This window comes from Calonectris borealis, chromosome 15, assembly GCF_964195595.1.
Source record: "Calonectris borealis chromosome 15, bCalBor7.hap1.2, whole genome shotgun sequence".
Classification (NCBI taxonomy): Eukaryota; Metazoa; Chordata; class Aves; order Procellariiformes; family Procellariidae; genus Calonectris; species Calonectris borealis.
The window spans coordinates 1,865,672-1,881,867 of NC_134326.1; the positions used below are offsets into that span (position 1 = coordinate 1,865,672).

A 16,196-nucleotide genomic window follows, 5' to 3' on the forward strand; every position below is an offset into this window, starting at 1 on the left:
TTCAGGGCTGTTGTCTGCCTCTTGAAGTCCTGCCTTCCTCATCAGCTCTGATTGCATTCCCTGAGAAGCTGGGGAGAGGTAGCACGGTGTCAAGGGCCAAGGATATCCTGCTGTTTGGAGAGGGGGAGCCACAAAACAGAGGTCCCACGGACCAGGGCGGACCCCTCATTTGTGTCATTCATGGGACACTGCCCAGGACCCCTCATCACATCTGTTCAGGCACTGCTCCCCCCAGCCTTCAAGTGGGTTTTCACTGCACCAATTCAGGTGTCAGGCTTTAGCTTGACATTAGTACCCCAGCCCAACTTACAGACAATGTCACCTATCTCAGCAGGAGACAAGAAAAACGTCACACAGAGATGACTCAATCACACTTGACACTTATTAGCAGAGCAACTTTACTCTGCAATGGACTAAGGAAGAAAGAAGATACAGCCTGGCTGGGGAGACTTCTTCAATGAGCTTTAGACAGTTTCCCCATCAAAAGCTGACGAGAGGAACCGTCAGCTCCTTAGTTCAATGCACCATATAGATTTTCTCCCTTCGACAGGCTGACAATAGAAGTTAGGAAGGGGAGCCCTTTACTCAGCCCTTTACATCCCAGCCCATCCTTCTCAGCCCACCTTGGTGGCAGATGGGAAAGGACCTCCAGGACTGACACACAGCTGCCAAGAGTGACAGGTAGAAGCTGTGACCCCATGACCAAGTCCTCTGCACAGCCCTACAGACCTCACCTCAGCCCTCCTGCTCGGCACCTTCCTCCCCCAGGTTTGTCTCCTAATGCGTGTGTTGATCTGGCCAGGTCGGAGGGAGTCTGGCGGTGGCTGGAGGTCGGGCTGCCCGTCCAGGCTCTGCGGAAAGAGCTGGTACTTACGGGGCCTGGAAGAGGAAGACTCTCCAGTCAGCTGTCTTCAGCTTGAGCACGTTGGACTTCTTGCTGTAGTCAGAGGCTTTCGTGGCTAAGGCGTGGTGCACACGGATGGCGTTTTTCAGATCCACTTCAGAGAGGTCTTTGTCAGGTTTATATTCATCCTGTGAAGAGGAATGTTAATTGGATAATGACAACACTAACATTTGCGGGCTACTTTAATGAACCTGCCTTTCTCTCTGTGCTATAATCACGAGTGCCGAGACCAGGAAAAGCACTGCTTTGTACAGTAAATGCTAGGAGCTGATAATGATAATAATTAACATCTGGCAACTTCTTCCATCATTAAGTTCACTGGGAAGATGTGAAGGAGATGAAAGTTTTAAACGTAATTATCAATAGTTATCTCTAACACGGCACACGCCTGAGGCTTTGGGGGAAGGCATAAGACAGGGCCAAGTTTCTGCAGAACTTCACCCACAGCGCAGCTGAAGCCAGGATGCAACTCCCGGTCATCGGCAGGTATCAGCGAGCGCCTGCCCTGGTGCTGCAGCTTTGTGTGGCGGAGCATCTGGGCTGGGGTTCTGCACCGTCTCAGGCAGCCCTGGCACAGCAGCATTCCTGCAGCCAGTGCACCTCCGTGCAGGTGTGGGGCTTGCTGGGCAGTTGCCAGACTGAGCACGGCCCACCTGAACCATGCTTGGTCTCCCTTCAGTACGTGTGCCCCTCTGGCATGGTCTCTCATGTAATTCATTAGATGGGCACTTGCAAATTGCAGCAGCATTCCCTGTATTCCTGCTTTACTTCCTCCATGGAAGGGCAATTTCACACAAGTAGGAAATGTAGCAATAACTATGTATGTATATATTTTATAAACAGATAGAAAATATCGAACATGGGATTCTGAAAGGATGATCTTGGCACAGCCCTTTTTAGGAAAAAAAGGAGTTCAATCAATCCTGTGTTTACCCTTTGCTTTCTCAGTGATTGAGCTCCCGGTCACTTAAAGCGATACCCTCCCTCCCACTCTGCACCCTTGCCAGCTCAACAGCTGGTCCAGCTGGGTGGTGGGATGGAAAGATGGACAGATGGATGGATGCATGCACACACGGATAGGTGGATGTAAGAAAACCTGGCCCTGACTAAAACAAACCACCACCCCACCACCCCCAACCATGTCAGAGGCCGTGTCAAGACAGGGTGTCCCTGGAAGGGCCTGCCTTCCCCTGCTGATTACAGTGCAAACCTACAGGACTAATTGGCTCTTATGTTTTGCTTTCCTTGACTGTCCTTGGCTGTCAGCACAAGGGCAGCGCTGTTCAATGGTGGTGGTCTATGTGTCCCAGCCCTTCCTTAGGTTTCAAGCTAGAGCTTGGTCTGTTCTGCAGATTTGCAAAAAGATGTTTTTTTCCTGTGTCCTGGTGGTACAAATCCAGCCGTTCAGGGAAAAGCCATGCTACAATCTCCTGGTTGCTAACCCTGGTCAGTAAGGCTGTTCTCTGGTGTAGGGTCAGCAAGGTCTCCCCTCTGTTGTTCTTCAGAGCACTGGGGACCAGCACTCCCCAGCCCACGGATGTGGCTCACCCAGACCCTTGCTCCCGATGGGAAATAAGCCTCTGAAGCCTTTCCTTCCCTTCTTTTTTGAAGCAATCATCCCACCTGGGAGAACGGTTGCCATACTGTGTTCACCAGCACGTGATACTTGGCCTTGTGCAAAGAAATGCCAAGGGGCCCAGAGCCCAGAAATGTCTGGCTCACGCAGCTGCCTTCTTAAGAGTGAATGCCAAAGAAAAGCCCTGGCTTTCCAGCAGAGGAAGGGGCGGGTGCTGCAGGCACCCTGCGTTCAGGGTGACATTGGGATGGGCTGTGCTGCGTGGCAGTATAGACAACCTTTCCACAGTGGGGATTTTGGTAGCCAGAGGAAGGGGCTATTAGCCTTTTAACAAAGAAAAACAAATGCTTTGCCTTATGTGGACCTAGTGTGTTACCCCACTCGGAGAGAAATAGTTGCTTGAGGAAGACATTGCTGCTCAGGCCTCATGTATTGTAGAGAGACTTCCAATTCTGGATGTTTTTCCAAGGCTGAGGCTCTTTGGATCTGAATAAATCTGACTGTGATGCCCATAATCCCTTATTTCAAGACAAGCTTTCTGAAAATACAGTGCAAATAGCTAGGCTTAATGGCATGTGACAAGGAGAAACTGCCATGGCTGCAAACTGGTTTGACTAATGACTAATCAAACTGGTTTGATCTTTACTTCAAATGGTATCATCATGTATTGCCTCTACTGGTTTCAGGCTCACAGGCAACAATGTAGGTGTAAGGAAATGCCAAATCTTCTTCTTTTTCTGACACTGGGCCCAGCAATCAGCAAAAATCAGCAAAAGGTTGAATCAAGCAAAGGTGGAATCTCTACCTTCTGCCTCCCTGCTGGTGGAACCAGGCTGTGTTTGCAGGAGTGCATGGTGCTGGAGGCTCACTTCTGCACAGGCCGGCTCTGCCAGGACATCTTAATGCCTGTGCTGCGGTCGTCATCATGGTACCTATGGCTGCTGATGCTGGGAGACCTCTGCGTGCTCTTGAACAGGCACCCTCCGCAAACAGCTCCAAGGCTGTACGATGCTACGCACACACGGCTGGAGCCATCACCGTGTCCAGCACTTACACCGCAGTGTAGGCTACACCGCGTAGCCTCCCCCTGGAGAATAATCCCATTGCCCTTCAGCAAAGCATGTCAGCTCTGCTCCGAAGCCTCCAGCAGCTTCTCTACATTTTGCCCCACTCCCTTTCTGAGCTTTGATGTAAGTTTAAGTGTGTGCATAAACTGCTGCTGAGGAAGAGACGTGTCCAAAAACATAATAGTAACACAGACGCCTTCAGAGAAGAGATTCTGGTTTAAATCTCAATGAAACTGATTTATACTAAAATGTAAGCAGTATCATATTTGGAGGAACTTCAGGCAATGTTTTGTCCACGCTATAGTATCGCTAACCTCACTCTCACCTTTTTCATGGTGTTATCCTGCCATACATTTCCTGGCAAAGGGGTTAATTTGGTATCACAGGACTGTTGAATTTTTGTCTTCTGTGTCCTGCACTGTTCACACAGGTACTTGTCACTGGGAAATGGGCAAGGTATGCTGTGCCACATCATTCCAGTTACTCTTAGCCCCCAGCCCTTGAATGGGTACATGTTTATTTTTCCCTTGCTTCTCCAGGTGTAGGATGGCGGGGGTCAGCAATTTTCAGGGTCTGTTTTGGGGATGTCTTCTACAGGAATTGAGCCCAGGTGTGGACGCTTTGTTTCAGAATCCCTCTAAATTAATTTCATTCACTTTCAGCTTTTAATGTTGATGGTGCAGACAGACAGTTCATGTGCCTCTCCTGCCTGCACAAAGGCTCTGCTTAAGCACGCACGACCACCCCCTTGCCTGGGCTTAGTTTCTGCCATGGCAGTACTCCATGTATTTGGTTCACTCTCTGATGCCAAGCTCTCCCCTACTGCCCACCCCTGCGAGCGGGTGGTGGGAGGTCCACAACTAATGAGAGCTCCCCAGCTCACAGCTTGTTTTGTCAAGAAAAGGCATCTCTCTCTTGTGCCTGCCTTCGTAGGGCACCTGGACGGGGTGAGAGAACCCAGTGTTTTGGTCCTGCTGCTCTCTCCTCTGGACTCAGCACCAGCCCTGAGCACTGATGTGAATATGGACATGGAGCTACAGAGATTTCTCATGCTCTGGCTTGTGAGTGGGTTTTCCTCTTTTCCCTTTTCTTCAGCTCACATCTACCAGCCTAAACAAACCATTTAATGAGGAAAACTAACCACTGCGCCCTTTCAGTCTGGTCATGAACTTGGCGCTCCAAGTAGCACCACCATGGCAAGGGCCTGTCTGCATGGGACAGCATCCGTGGCTCGGGGCTGCGCTGGGAACTCCTTCATGGTTAGGGGCTGCAAGGGCAGACCCTGCGGGAAGACCTGTACCCTTTCCAGCACTTCCATATAAAAGCACCTTGTGCTTTACAGCTTTCCATCATTCCTCTCAACACCCCTCCATGTGTGGTGATTAAGGGTTATTATCCCCATTTCACAGAGGTGAAATAAGTTGCCAAAGGCCATGGAGTGAGTCAGTGCCCAGTGCAGATTAGAGCGCAGGAGAGGTGCGCCCTGCTCCCAAGCCTGCATTTCTTCCTCAAGACTGTGCTGCATCCCTTTAGGGGATCAAGCAATTGCTTCAGCAGACTATGCTAGAACACGCTAATCCAGCAATTAACACCAGCGAGTCAATGACATGTGACATCCCTACATCAGCATCTTTATGGCTGCTGCCTGAATTGCTTGTTACAGACTGACTTCTACCTGTCCAACCCACCATCCACCCACCCACTCTTCTGCCTATCTTATGTCCACCTCTCTCTGTATCTCTATTAAACTTATAGGAATTTCCTATTAAAGCCTGGATCCTTGGTTTGGTCTGAGCAAAAACTGGAACAGGCTGAACCTGTGCTCCATGGCGTCAGGTGGCTCTGGAAGCAGGTACTTTTTCCTCTATCTTCACATCAGAAAATCCTTTCCCAGTGATTTGTGCTCAAGCCAGGTTCTACCTTATGTTTATCTGCAGGTATCTTCCGCTGAGAGCTTGGGAGGCTGGCACACCATTTCCTTCCTGTATTGTGCAACTCTCTTGTTCTGCAAACCACCCCACAGGCAAGAAATTGCACCAAGAATCTACAGGGCAGGTGGATGTTTATCCACTCTCTGTTGTGGTGCTGGGAATGTTTGGAAGTGGCAGGGCAAGGACTTTGTCTTCATGGTCTCATCCTTCTGTCCTGTCTGTGCAAGCCTGATAGACACTGCCTACAGCCAAGCCCAGCCCAAGGAATCCTCTGAAGAGGACCCTATACAGTCTGGCAGCAGCTCATGACTAAGAAACCCCTCTTTGCCCAAATCCTTTTCTCAAGCGCTCCTCAGGTTAATTTTTGTTGTTGTTCCAAATGCTACTTCCCTGGGGCACCCTTGGCAATTCCAGTCCCTCCTAGTAATTACACATCAGTTATGGCTGTTATTTATCAGACACTTTCATAACCTAGCCAAATCTTAGGTGTTTTCCTTTTTCAGTCCTTGTCTGTAAAGAAAGCCCTCAGTCTCTTAACCATTTGCTCCTGAAGGTCATCTAGATAAGAACATTGGTCTTCTAACTGCCACATCAATCTCATCCTCACTTTCTTTTTAAGTTCTAAACACCTAGTACTAACATAACGAACTATGTTCATATAATGGTCTGGATGGTTACTGCTGCTAGCCTTGTACAGCAAAGAAAACCCAACCCCTCTGCCCCGTCAGCAGCAATGACACTCAGTGTCAGCTTCACGGCTCCTTCTAGTGCTGTCCAAGCAGTCAAGAAAATCTTCAGTAAACTGGATTTTGGTCCAGCATGGGAAGAAAATTCTGTCCTGAAAGTGTATTTCGTTCCAAATATATACTCCCTCAACAGACTCATTCCAAGAGACATGCCCTAAAGCCCTTGGTGAAAAATTCATGTAGATCCAAATGGTTCCTGTGGTTTTGATGAAATTGCATTTTTTTTCCATAGAAAAACTGTCATAAAATTAAATGTTGATGATAGTTCTGTACAAGTTAAATCGTCATGCATCACCCATGGTCAGCATGTGGACTCCATGTGCAGACATCTAACGCGACAAGAGACTGAGATGTAAGAAGAGTGCCACTGACTTGAAGAATGCCACACCTAGAAGGCTAGAGGAGATCTGGGCTCTCCTCTATGCTGCAGCTTCCCTCAGCTGCAGGAGAGAGTGGCAAGGCTGTAAAAATACCACTTGGCTAAGAGCAATCCATACTGTAAATTACCATCAGCTGCTGCCAGATTTCTGTTGGCTTTGTGACATGTGCCATAGGATCTGGCAAAACACGAGAATCATTGGGGTGTGCTGCGAGCTCTGAGTCATAAGTCTGTGCTGCCCTGAGGATCTTTCAGCCTTTCTTATATAATTCAATGTTTGTTTACTCTCATTGCTTTGGAGATAATACTGCAATACATAGGAACATCTACCCACAGGGAGTGCTGTTCCAGCAAGGTGAGTTCAATGGGTTACTGCACAGCATGTGCTACTAAGGTAGTTCAGACCTAGTTCAGTGGGTTATGCTGTTGCATGATGAACAGACATTTGGCATCCCTGGCTGGTTCACACTGACATTCAAGTGAGCCCCTATCCAGGCTCCTTGGATTTTCCCATAGAAAAGACTATCCATGGAAATCCTCCTAACGTCCAAGTGTCTTGAAAGGCAGAGAGCTGAATGCTATAGCTCCTCCGTGGTGACTTTGCCTCCCATGAGGACCTGGGATTTATACTTGTGTTGACTAGAGGTGGCTACAGAACAAACAGAGATGAAGAGGCTGAAAGTGTCACTTGGCAACCCATGAAAGGACCCAGCTCAGCAAGGTCCTGAAGGAGAAGAGAAACTTTAAGCATGGTCCATACCAGACTCAGCGAAGCTGCTCATAAACAGCTCTATGCCATCAAATAAAACAATAGGCAGGATAAGACTGCTCTGATGCTCTGCCTCTTCAGCCTCCTATTGCATGTCTCACCAATATCCTATTTCACTTATTCCATATCATCTGTTCATTCATCCTCCCCAACGGCTCCTACTTGCTGGGACGCTTCTGCAGAAATCTTGCCTCAGTGTTCCCTATTTCATACTTCTTTCTGTATGGCCCTCTTTTGAGGCTGTGAACAGTGCCCTTAGCATGAACACCACCACCAAAGATGACAGATCCTCCAGTTCTGTATACTGGTCTCTGAAGGAGCTCTGTAGATGTCCATGCATGCATTAGGACATGGATTCACCTCTACTTGCATCTATGGGTCTCCTGCTTAGGACAGCATGACTGCTTTGGAGACAGCATGAAACAGCAAATGGGATAGTCCACCACAGTTACCTTTTGTAAATAAAGAACGGTCCCTTTAAGCACAGCATAAAATTTCTTCCAACCTCTTCTTCCTCTGGGAGCTAAAAAAGGAAGAACATTTAATTATACATGTTTGCTTCTGCCAGTGCTGCTTGACCTTCACATTTCTGGCAAAACCAACCCTTCTCCTGACCCACCACAGGCATGCACTGATGCCCAGACCTCATACACTTCCAACCTATTGCTTATGAGTGGCTTGTCTGCAGGGACACGTTTGAGAGACTGGGCTGGGAGGTGCAGCCTCCCAGCAGGAACACAAGGAGGTCAAAACCAGAGATGAGCTGGTATAGGGGTACCAGTGGACACATGCAGGAAGTCTCTGCTCCTCCAAACCCAGTTTGATGGTCCTTGGACTAAATGCTTAAGGAGCAGAGACATTCCCTGAGCTCCTCGCTTCAGATGAGTTAGGCAGACATACCCTGGATAAGGCCACTTCTGTTCCACTGAGGAGGGAGCGTTACCACCAGCCGTCTTGATGGACTTGGGCACAGAAAGCTTGCTGGAAGCTGGGGAGGGGCGGGAGGTGAGGGGAGCCATCTACATCACCACAAGACAGCTGATCCTCCAGGCATTAAGAAAGTGCTGGAAGCGAGGGAGGCCTTTGGTGATAATCTCTACTCAAGACTTTTAATCGGCTGCAGTGACTGGGCCAATCATATCAATTAGCAAAAGGGGTTATCCAAGGTTTCATTAACCTCTGCTCATTAACAGTTCCCAAATATGCTTTCCTTTACCTTTCCTGTAATCCCATATGCTGACTGCAGAGCTACGAGGCATCCTGTTGCCCAGCCAGCACAGGGCAGCTGTTTCCAGCACATGGCGGAATATGGAGAGGAACAAAGCTTCCAAGACCAGACTGTCCCCAAGGTCAGGGCTGGGGTGGACAACTGCTGTGGAACCAGCCTCATCCCATTGCTCAGAGTGTGGGATTCAAGATTAAGCCCATGAACAGGATGGAAGACCAGGTCTATCTGTGTGGGACAGGCACTGTTAGGTTCCGTGGCAGTGAGAAGGGGAGACTGAGGCCTCCTGAAAACATTCGTGTCTACAAATGCCTCCTCTACAAACACCCTCCTTTCCCTGTGCCCTGGCACTCACAGATCTGGGGATCTCTCTTGTGTTCCCTGGGACACGGTGAGGAAATGCCTTCGGCAGGAGAGCCAGGGAGAAGGCTAGGGCAAGGCTCTGGTACTGCCTGGGGCACACCTTCTCCTGTCCGCTTAACACGTACTTCTCTTCCCATCCATGTCTGCATGGGTTTTACGCGTGAGGACACCGTGCTTGTAGGTGACTGCGTTCAGCGCTTGGGGGATGTCCAGGAAGGGGTTGCTGCTGTCAACAATCCTTGTCACTTTCTTCGCACTGGCTCCGAATTTGTCATCTACCAGCTCCGAGAGTGATTTCCTCAACTCGTCCTCATCACTTGGAAACAAAGTCAGAGAAGAGATTGAGTGGAGGACATGTGGGTTGGGTCACAGTGTGCCCTATCTGCTTTGGTTTTAAAGAGAGTTATTTATTACAAGACTAGTCAGAGAAAGAAAATGAAAGGAGACGCAGGGACTGTAACACGCAGAGTGTGCCAATGGTGGTGATCTGGACATAGCCAGGGGGAGTGTGGGTGGCAGTGGTCCCACTATGAGGTTACTCGAAACAGGTAAGGGAATGGGTGCTTGTCTGAACACCAGGAAACTGCAGACACACCATTGCTGAGGACTACAAGCATTTCACAGGGAGAGTCTCCAATTCTGTGCCCTAAAATCAGAGCTTAAGGAGGTCTTTGGCTGAAGACCAGGTATCACAGGGTTTCTCAACCTCTGAAAGGCAGCCCCTGGAGCCTCCTAGATACTGCAGGAGCTTGAGGAATGTCCTCTGCATCTCTGAGGAACAAAAGCTCTGCAGACATTAGGGAGATGGGCCACTTGATCAAAAAAACACAAACCCTGGCATAGATTATACGTCAGCTCCCCATTTGTGTCCTCAGGGTGGGCCAGCAGAGAGCAAGGAATGCTGGTCATTTCCATAAAAACTGCTTCTCCTCACAGACCTCCTGGTCCTGGACCCTGGACAGCAAGGGCTGAGCAGCTTAGGGAAGCGTCCACTGACTCCATCAAGCCTGCCTCTTCCTGTTTGGAGTAAAACTTACTCTGACGCATAGAAACTAGAACACGTATGGGGAGTGGTATTTCCCCGTGTACCTGGGACATTAAGGAAGGAGAACAGGGAATTTCTGCCCTGTGTGATACATGTCAATGTCTAAATGGTATGAGTTGTCACCTTAGGTTGCAGATTAGATTGGGACCAAACCTCAGCAGAGGAGTGACCCAGGGATGAATCCACTAGCTGGGATGTGAGCAGTAAAATACCACACTTCCCCACCCGCAGCAAGTAGGTGGCCAAAGCATCAGACACCTCTTGGAAGAGAGGGATGATTTCTCAGCCCTCAGCACCCACAGGAGTCCTAGAGCTTAGGTAGAGCCCAGACACTACGCTTGGGTGGGGAGTTAGTGGGGCTTAGTTCTCTGAGCTGCACCAGAGGGACCCCTCCGAGCTCCTGCTTGCTGCAGGATGATGGTCGTATACCTGCCTGTCCGGCTGGGCTTTGTGAGCTAGGGCATTTCATTCCTTGGGATGGACGGGGACAGAAGGCAGAGGTCTTGCCTGTGCAAGGTTATGAGTCAGTGCCACGTCTCAAAAGAAAACCAGGTACCCCACGTCAGGGAGCATCTGTCCCACAGCAGAGGAGCTGAGAAGTCTCTCATGTTGCAGCCTGTCCATCTTCAACCAAGCAGGACACCCTGCAGCAAGGCAGGTCCCAGGCCGGTGTGGGGCGAATGAGGGGGTGCAAGGATACAAGCAGGGTGGGTGGAGGAGGGCAGGAGGGGGTCTAGATGCTGCTGACTGGAACTGCACTGCTGCAGCGGTGCCCGGGGGGACTGACACCCCTGGGATGTGCCCGAGCCAGGGAGCGTGTGCTGGCAGGCATTGTGTAACCACTGCCCACATCCAGCGAGCAGATGCACTTCTGCTGAACTTCTCTTACATAAACGGTCTCACTGGCACCTTCTGCAGAGCTACAGAGCTCCCTCTCGTGACTGCGTCCACCCACCAACCCGGCCTCTGCTGCAGAGCTGGCATTGCTGCTTTCCCCTCACACAGATGCCACGCAAGGTTATTTTTAAAGTGAAATTGATGCTACATGACCTGCTAAGAAACCACTGCACTTCCAGGGCCACCAGCTGGCTGTGTCCCTCCAGAAGGAGGCACCGGCCCACAGCGAGCATGGCTGCCATCGGGGCATGGCTGGCAATGGAAGCTCCTGCTCTGCAAAGCTTGACCCAGGTAGTTAGGGAGGGAGGTAGGATCAAACCAGACACTTTTCTGGCCAGGACAATAAGAGGAGAAGAGCAGGTGATGGAGCTAATGGCCCAGAAGATCCTGCTCAGTCCCACGACCCTCTGGAGACAAAAAAGGTCTGAGGCTAAGGAGGAGAAGAGGGGAAGGGAAGGGAAGGGAAGGGAAGGGAAGGGAAGGGAAGGGAAGGGAAGGGAAGGGAAGAGAAGAGAAGAGAAGAGAAGAGAAGAGAAGAGAAGAGAAGAGAAGAGAAGAGAAGAGAAGAGAAGAGAAGAGAAGAGAAGAGAAGAGAAGGGAAGAGAAGAGAAGAGAAGGGAAGAGAAGAGAAGAGAAGAGAAGAGAAGAGAAGAGAAGAGAAGAGAAGAGAAGAGAAGAGAAGAGAAGAGAAGAGAGAAGAGAAAGGAGGAGAGGAGAAACGTCCACTGTGTTAGCTTAAGGTCCCAGGTCTGTCATGGGCTTCCCCATGGCAGCAGTGGGGAGGCGTTGGGGCTAGGGAGCACAGCGCATCCCTCGCTGAGGGTCCTGGCCTATGCTCTGGGCAGGAGATGGGTAGCAGAGCAGGGGAAGAAGGGCTGAGGAAGGTGCTGCGTGAACCTGTCATGGAGGCCACCATGCTAGCTGTTCCCAGACTTGTTTCAGGGTAACAAATAATGATCTGTAGGAGGAGACAGAGTGCATCTCATCAAGTTTGTGGATGACATAAAGGTGAGAGGTACAGGGCCACCACTCAGAGGGACAGGAGCCTCACTAAATGCAGCACCCCAGTACTGCACTGGCATGTAGTGGTCCTGCAGAAGTTGGTTGGGGCTGACTGACTGGAGAGCAGCTCTGCAGAAAAGGCCCTGGGGCTCTTGGTGAACAGGAGGGTGAACAGGAGCCAGCCAGTGTGTCCTGGCAGAAACAGAGGCCAAGAGCATTCTGGGCTGTGTAACAGCGGCACAGTGAAGAGGCTAAGAGAAGTGATCATCCTCCTCTACTCTGCACTCATTACATCGTACCTTGATAGAGCAAACAGTATTGGGCCCCCAATTCAGCTAATGGCATAAACAAGGTGGAGAGAGTTCAGCAGAGGCCACCAAGATGCCTGGGGGCTGGAGCACTTGCAATGTAAAAAGTGACTAAGGGAAATGGACTTGTTCAACCTAGAGAAGAGATGGCTTTGGGGGACCTCATGGCAGCCTTCCAATATGTGTGTGAGGAGGTTATCGAGGGGACAAAGCCAAGCTCTTCACTATGGTGCATGGCAGGAGGACAAGAGACAGTGAACATAAGTCAAAAAACCAGCAGTTTCAAATGGATAAGAAAAAAATGTCACTCTCAGAATAATTAAGCATTGGTTCATGGATCCAGAGGGGCTGTGGGTTCTCTATCCTTGGAGGTTTTCAGGATCAAACTGAACAAAGCCCTGAGCATCCTGGTCTGAATTCAGTGTTGACCATACTTTGAGGAGGAAACTGGACTGGAGATCTTGCAAGATCCCTTCCCATCTGAGTGACTCTCTGATACTATTTCCAGAAGAAACTATGTGGAAGAGATGGAAAGTCTCAGTGAACAAAATAACCCTAGATCTTGAGGTCCTTGTGCAAAGACCCCTGAAGCACCTGGAGAGGTACCAGCATTTTATAGGTGTAATAGTAAATAAAGAGGGCATTCCCTTCCTTTATGTCATGCCTGTGGACCCTGTGTCCACAGACTGCCACCAACCTCCCTGTCTGCTTTTGTGTCTAAGCCATAAATAAACCCAGCTTGCCTACAGGAGGGACTTCAGTGCTTAAGGGCTTGAAATGTTCTGGGAGCTTCTGAGGCTAAAAACATGACTCAAGACCTCTCAGCTATTCTGAAAGACACACTATCTCTCAAATGCTTAACATATACTTACATGGCCCACTCCAGCTTCTCATTCTTGATAGAGTTATATAGTGTCTGAAACAAGAACATGGTATTAGCTGTGTCTCTCACAGAAGACATGTCTGGGTTGTGGAGATCATCTCCTCCACACCCTGTCGGTGTTCTTGGAGAGATATCTTCCCTACTGAACTGTCCTGGAGAAGTATTCACCAGTGAGCAGGACAACTGCTGTCCTGCTAGACCCCTTTTTGTCTATGCGCCATGCTAGGTATTGAACTGGACACATCATCAGCAGAGGGGTCCGGCAGCCAGCCTTGCTCAGGAGCCTGTATATGACGTTTTTTACTAATTCTGGGTGCTGCGCCTGTGCTGAGTGAATTCTGGCCTACACAAAGATGGTAGAAGACTCTGGAGTATGCCAAGACACCTCCAGTGTCTCGACTAGGGGAAAGGGATAGTGGAAGCTTGAACGCTGCCCTAAGAATCGGGGAAAGGATGAATGACCTTGGGGATCAGCTTTTCCAGTTCCTCCTGTGCAAAATTCTAGTGGCTTCCCTGGGGCACTGGGAAAGGAGCAGGAATGGGCTAGGAAAACAGAATGCGGAGGGGGCCTTGACCATACCCTACCGGGGTAGGGTGAGGTCTGCTGGGAGGCAGGGGTGTCATCTAAAGCACTATGTGACATCCCTGATGTGGCACTGGTCGTTTCAACCTCCTTCCATACAGCAAAATCCAGGTCAGGTTGCTGGACCTGCAGCAGGTGCAGACAACAGTGGTGGTGTTAAACCATGTGGAAGGAGAAAATACTCACTTTGGGGTGTTTAACCAATATCCGTTGGTACTGAACTAGTTGTATTGGAGCATTATATCTAATTACGTGGAAGTGAAGGCAGGGAAAAGTATCAGTGCCAGATGGTCATATTTGGGGTGGGGGGTACCTTGTTCTGTGCATTGTCTGGTGCATCACAGAGCTACTGTGGGGGAGGGGGACCCCTGGTATGCTCCGAGGGCAGGTGTGCCACAAATCTGGATAAAACACCATGAGGAAACAGACCTCTGGTGGCTCACTGCAAGTTAGCAGAAGCTATCCATGTGGGTTACAATTCTTCTAATGAAACACTTGTGCACTGGAAAATGCTGATTCAAGGGCTCAGAGTGTCCCAGAAGGACTAGTTGGCACTACAGTAATAATGACAGTATCCCACTGTCTATTTATATCACGTTACCTTCAGCAAATCCTTTGCAAAGTCCTTCCCATCGTTCAGCCCATCCAGGTTTGCTATGAACTGTTGACATGACATCTTTTTGCCAATATTCTGTAAGGCAAAGAAGCAGCTCATTAAACTTCTGGAGAGTTTTGACTTTAACCAGAGTGTCTTTTAAAGAACAATTTTATATGTATAAAGCCTGGGTTTCCCCCAAGAGCTCAAAGCTGAAAGGTCTTCTGTTCTGATTTTCTATTGGGCTCTTTTCTTTATTTGCTCATGCCAGCACCCAAGCGTTTCAAATGACCTCTTTTTTAATGGTGGAGATAAAACACCTGAAAATAACCTCTCCAGCTCTGGCTCCAAACTTTCTAAGTGATCTCACCTCTGGTCTCCAGGCTGGTCCTGTTACAGGGTCTGTGTCTCAAAACTCAAGACAAGCACTCAGACTGCCTTGGAATTGCAACGCTTGGATGAGTCTCCAAGCCTGCCGTGTGTGAAATTGTGTGAGCATGCAGTGTCAGCATCTGAAGACAGCCAGCATTGGGCAATGACTCGTCCTTCACAGAAACTGTTATTTTTGATTGCCATTACGAAGAGAGGTGATCTAGCTACTGGTACTGCATGAACTTGAGTGCTGTGGCATGTGAGGGCAATACACGTACACTGGGAGAATCTCACAACCTGGACACACTCATCACCAACTAATGCCAAGACTACTTGGTGCTGATGCTGCCAGGTCATTTGGCATCCCTGATATCAGTCTGTGGCATCTGTCTTCCCAAACCCTTTACCCTTCATAGCCAAGTGAGTCACTTTCTCAGCCTGCAAGTGTCGAGGGGTTGGAGGCAGGCAGCCTTTTTCCAAGCCTCCCCCTGCAATCCTACCTCTCCAAAGGACTGGAGCAGAGGTGTGGAGGAGCCAGTGGGAACTGTAGGTTCAGAAGAAGGAGTCTGATACTACAAAGGAAAGACAGGTGTCTCCAGGGCCATGTCATATTTGCAGCCTTCACACCCTGGAGTGAAGTCCCCAAAGACAGACCCTGTGGTGACGTCACATGGAGTGGACAACGGAGTTAGTGAGAGGAGAGCATGAGCTGCCACCAGCGGTCCTAAGGATCCCAACAGCATCCTGACACTGGGTGGGCTTTGCGTCAAGGTATCGACAGGGTGGCCATCCAGGAAGACCTGGGAGGATGGCCAAGAACAGCAGAGCCAGGACCCTGCTTAGGGACTCAGTGAGGAAGAAGAAGGGCCTCACTGGGCCACTGGGAGGGGATGGAGCTGCAGCAGATGATATAGGATGTGCCCTGCAGGGCAAGATGCGTCCTCTGTGCAAGAAAATAACCTCTTGAAAGAGACTGACACCAGAAACCCCTGCCCACAAACATGCACAACAGATGACCTGGAGGCTTCTCCCCAAGTGAAAGCATCAGCAAAGAGTGAGGCCTTGGGATTAGCCCACAACAGCCCCCACACCTGCCATCTCTGTGTGCAGACATACTCTTTGGCGACACAGGGAGCCGGCGCTGCCTTTGAGCAGCTCTGTCTGATACTCCTAATTATGCCTCCTGTCGGTGCCAGCTCCAGATGAGCTGGCACCCTTGAGAGATGAAGAAAAAGAGGAATAAAGCACTGCTACAAATCTGCAGTGCCTGGGGACACGGTGCGGCACAACATGAGGCTCAGCCATCTTTGCTTTCTCACAGGGGAGCCCCACGGCTGGCGCCCGCAGCTGGACCCCATCGCTAGAGGCTACTGCCAGCTAGTGCTCAGTGGGCACACTAGCTGCAGAAGAGCTGTGGGGAAACCTGCAGACATGCTAGGTTTTTTCAGCAGAGGGAAAAGAGATTTGTGTGCTTGCTGGCGGTGAATTACAGCCAAAAAAAAAAAAAAGCCAGCAGCACAATGGCATGTGGATGGAGAAAGGAAGGAGGCT

At 49.8% G+C, this 16,196-nt stretch overlaps 1 protein-coding gene across 1 annotated transcript in view; it reads right to left on the minus strand.

Annotated features, from left to right (window-relative positions):
- Nucleotides 1-386: 386 nt before the first annotated feature.
- The window catches only part of PSD2 (pleckstrin and Sec7 domain containing 2), a 43,516-nt gene continuing 27,706 nt past the window's right edge, over nucleotides 387-16,196 (minus strand). The window contains exons 8-12 of the mRNA XM_075163853.1: nucleotides 14,280-14,369; nucleotides 13,085-13,128; nucleotides 9,086-9,276; nucleotides 7,825-7,895; nucleotides 387-1,032 (exon numbers count right to left, since the gene is read on the minus strand). Of these exons, the coding sequence (XP_075019954.1) occupies nucleotides 871-1,032; nucleotides 7,825-7,895; nucleotides 9,086-9,276; nucleotides 13,085-13,128; nucleotides 14,280-14,369 (558 nt within the window). The 3' untranslated portion in view covers nucleotides 387-870. The remainder of the gene's footprint in view (nucleotides 1,033-7,824; nucleotides 7,896-9,085; nucleotides 9,277-13,084; nucleotides 13,129-14,279; nucleotides 14,370-16,196) is intronic.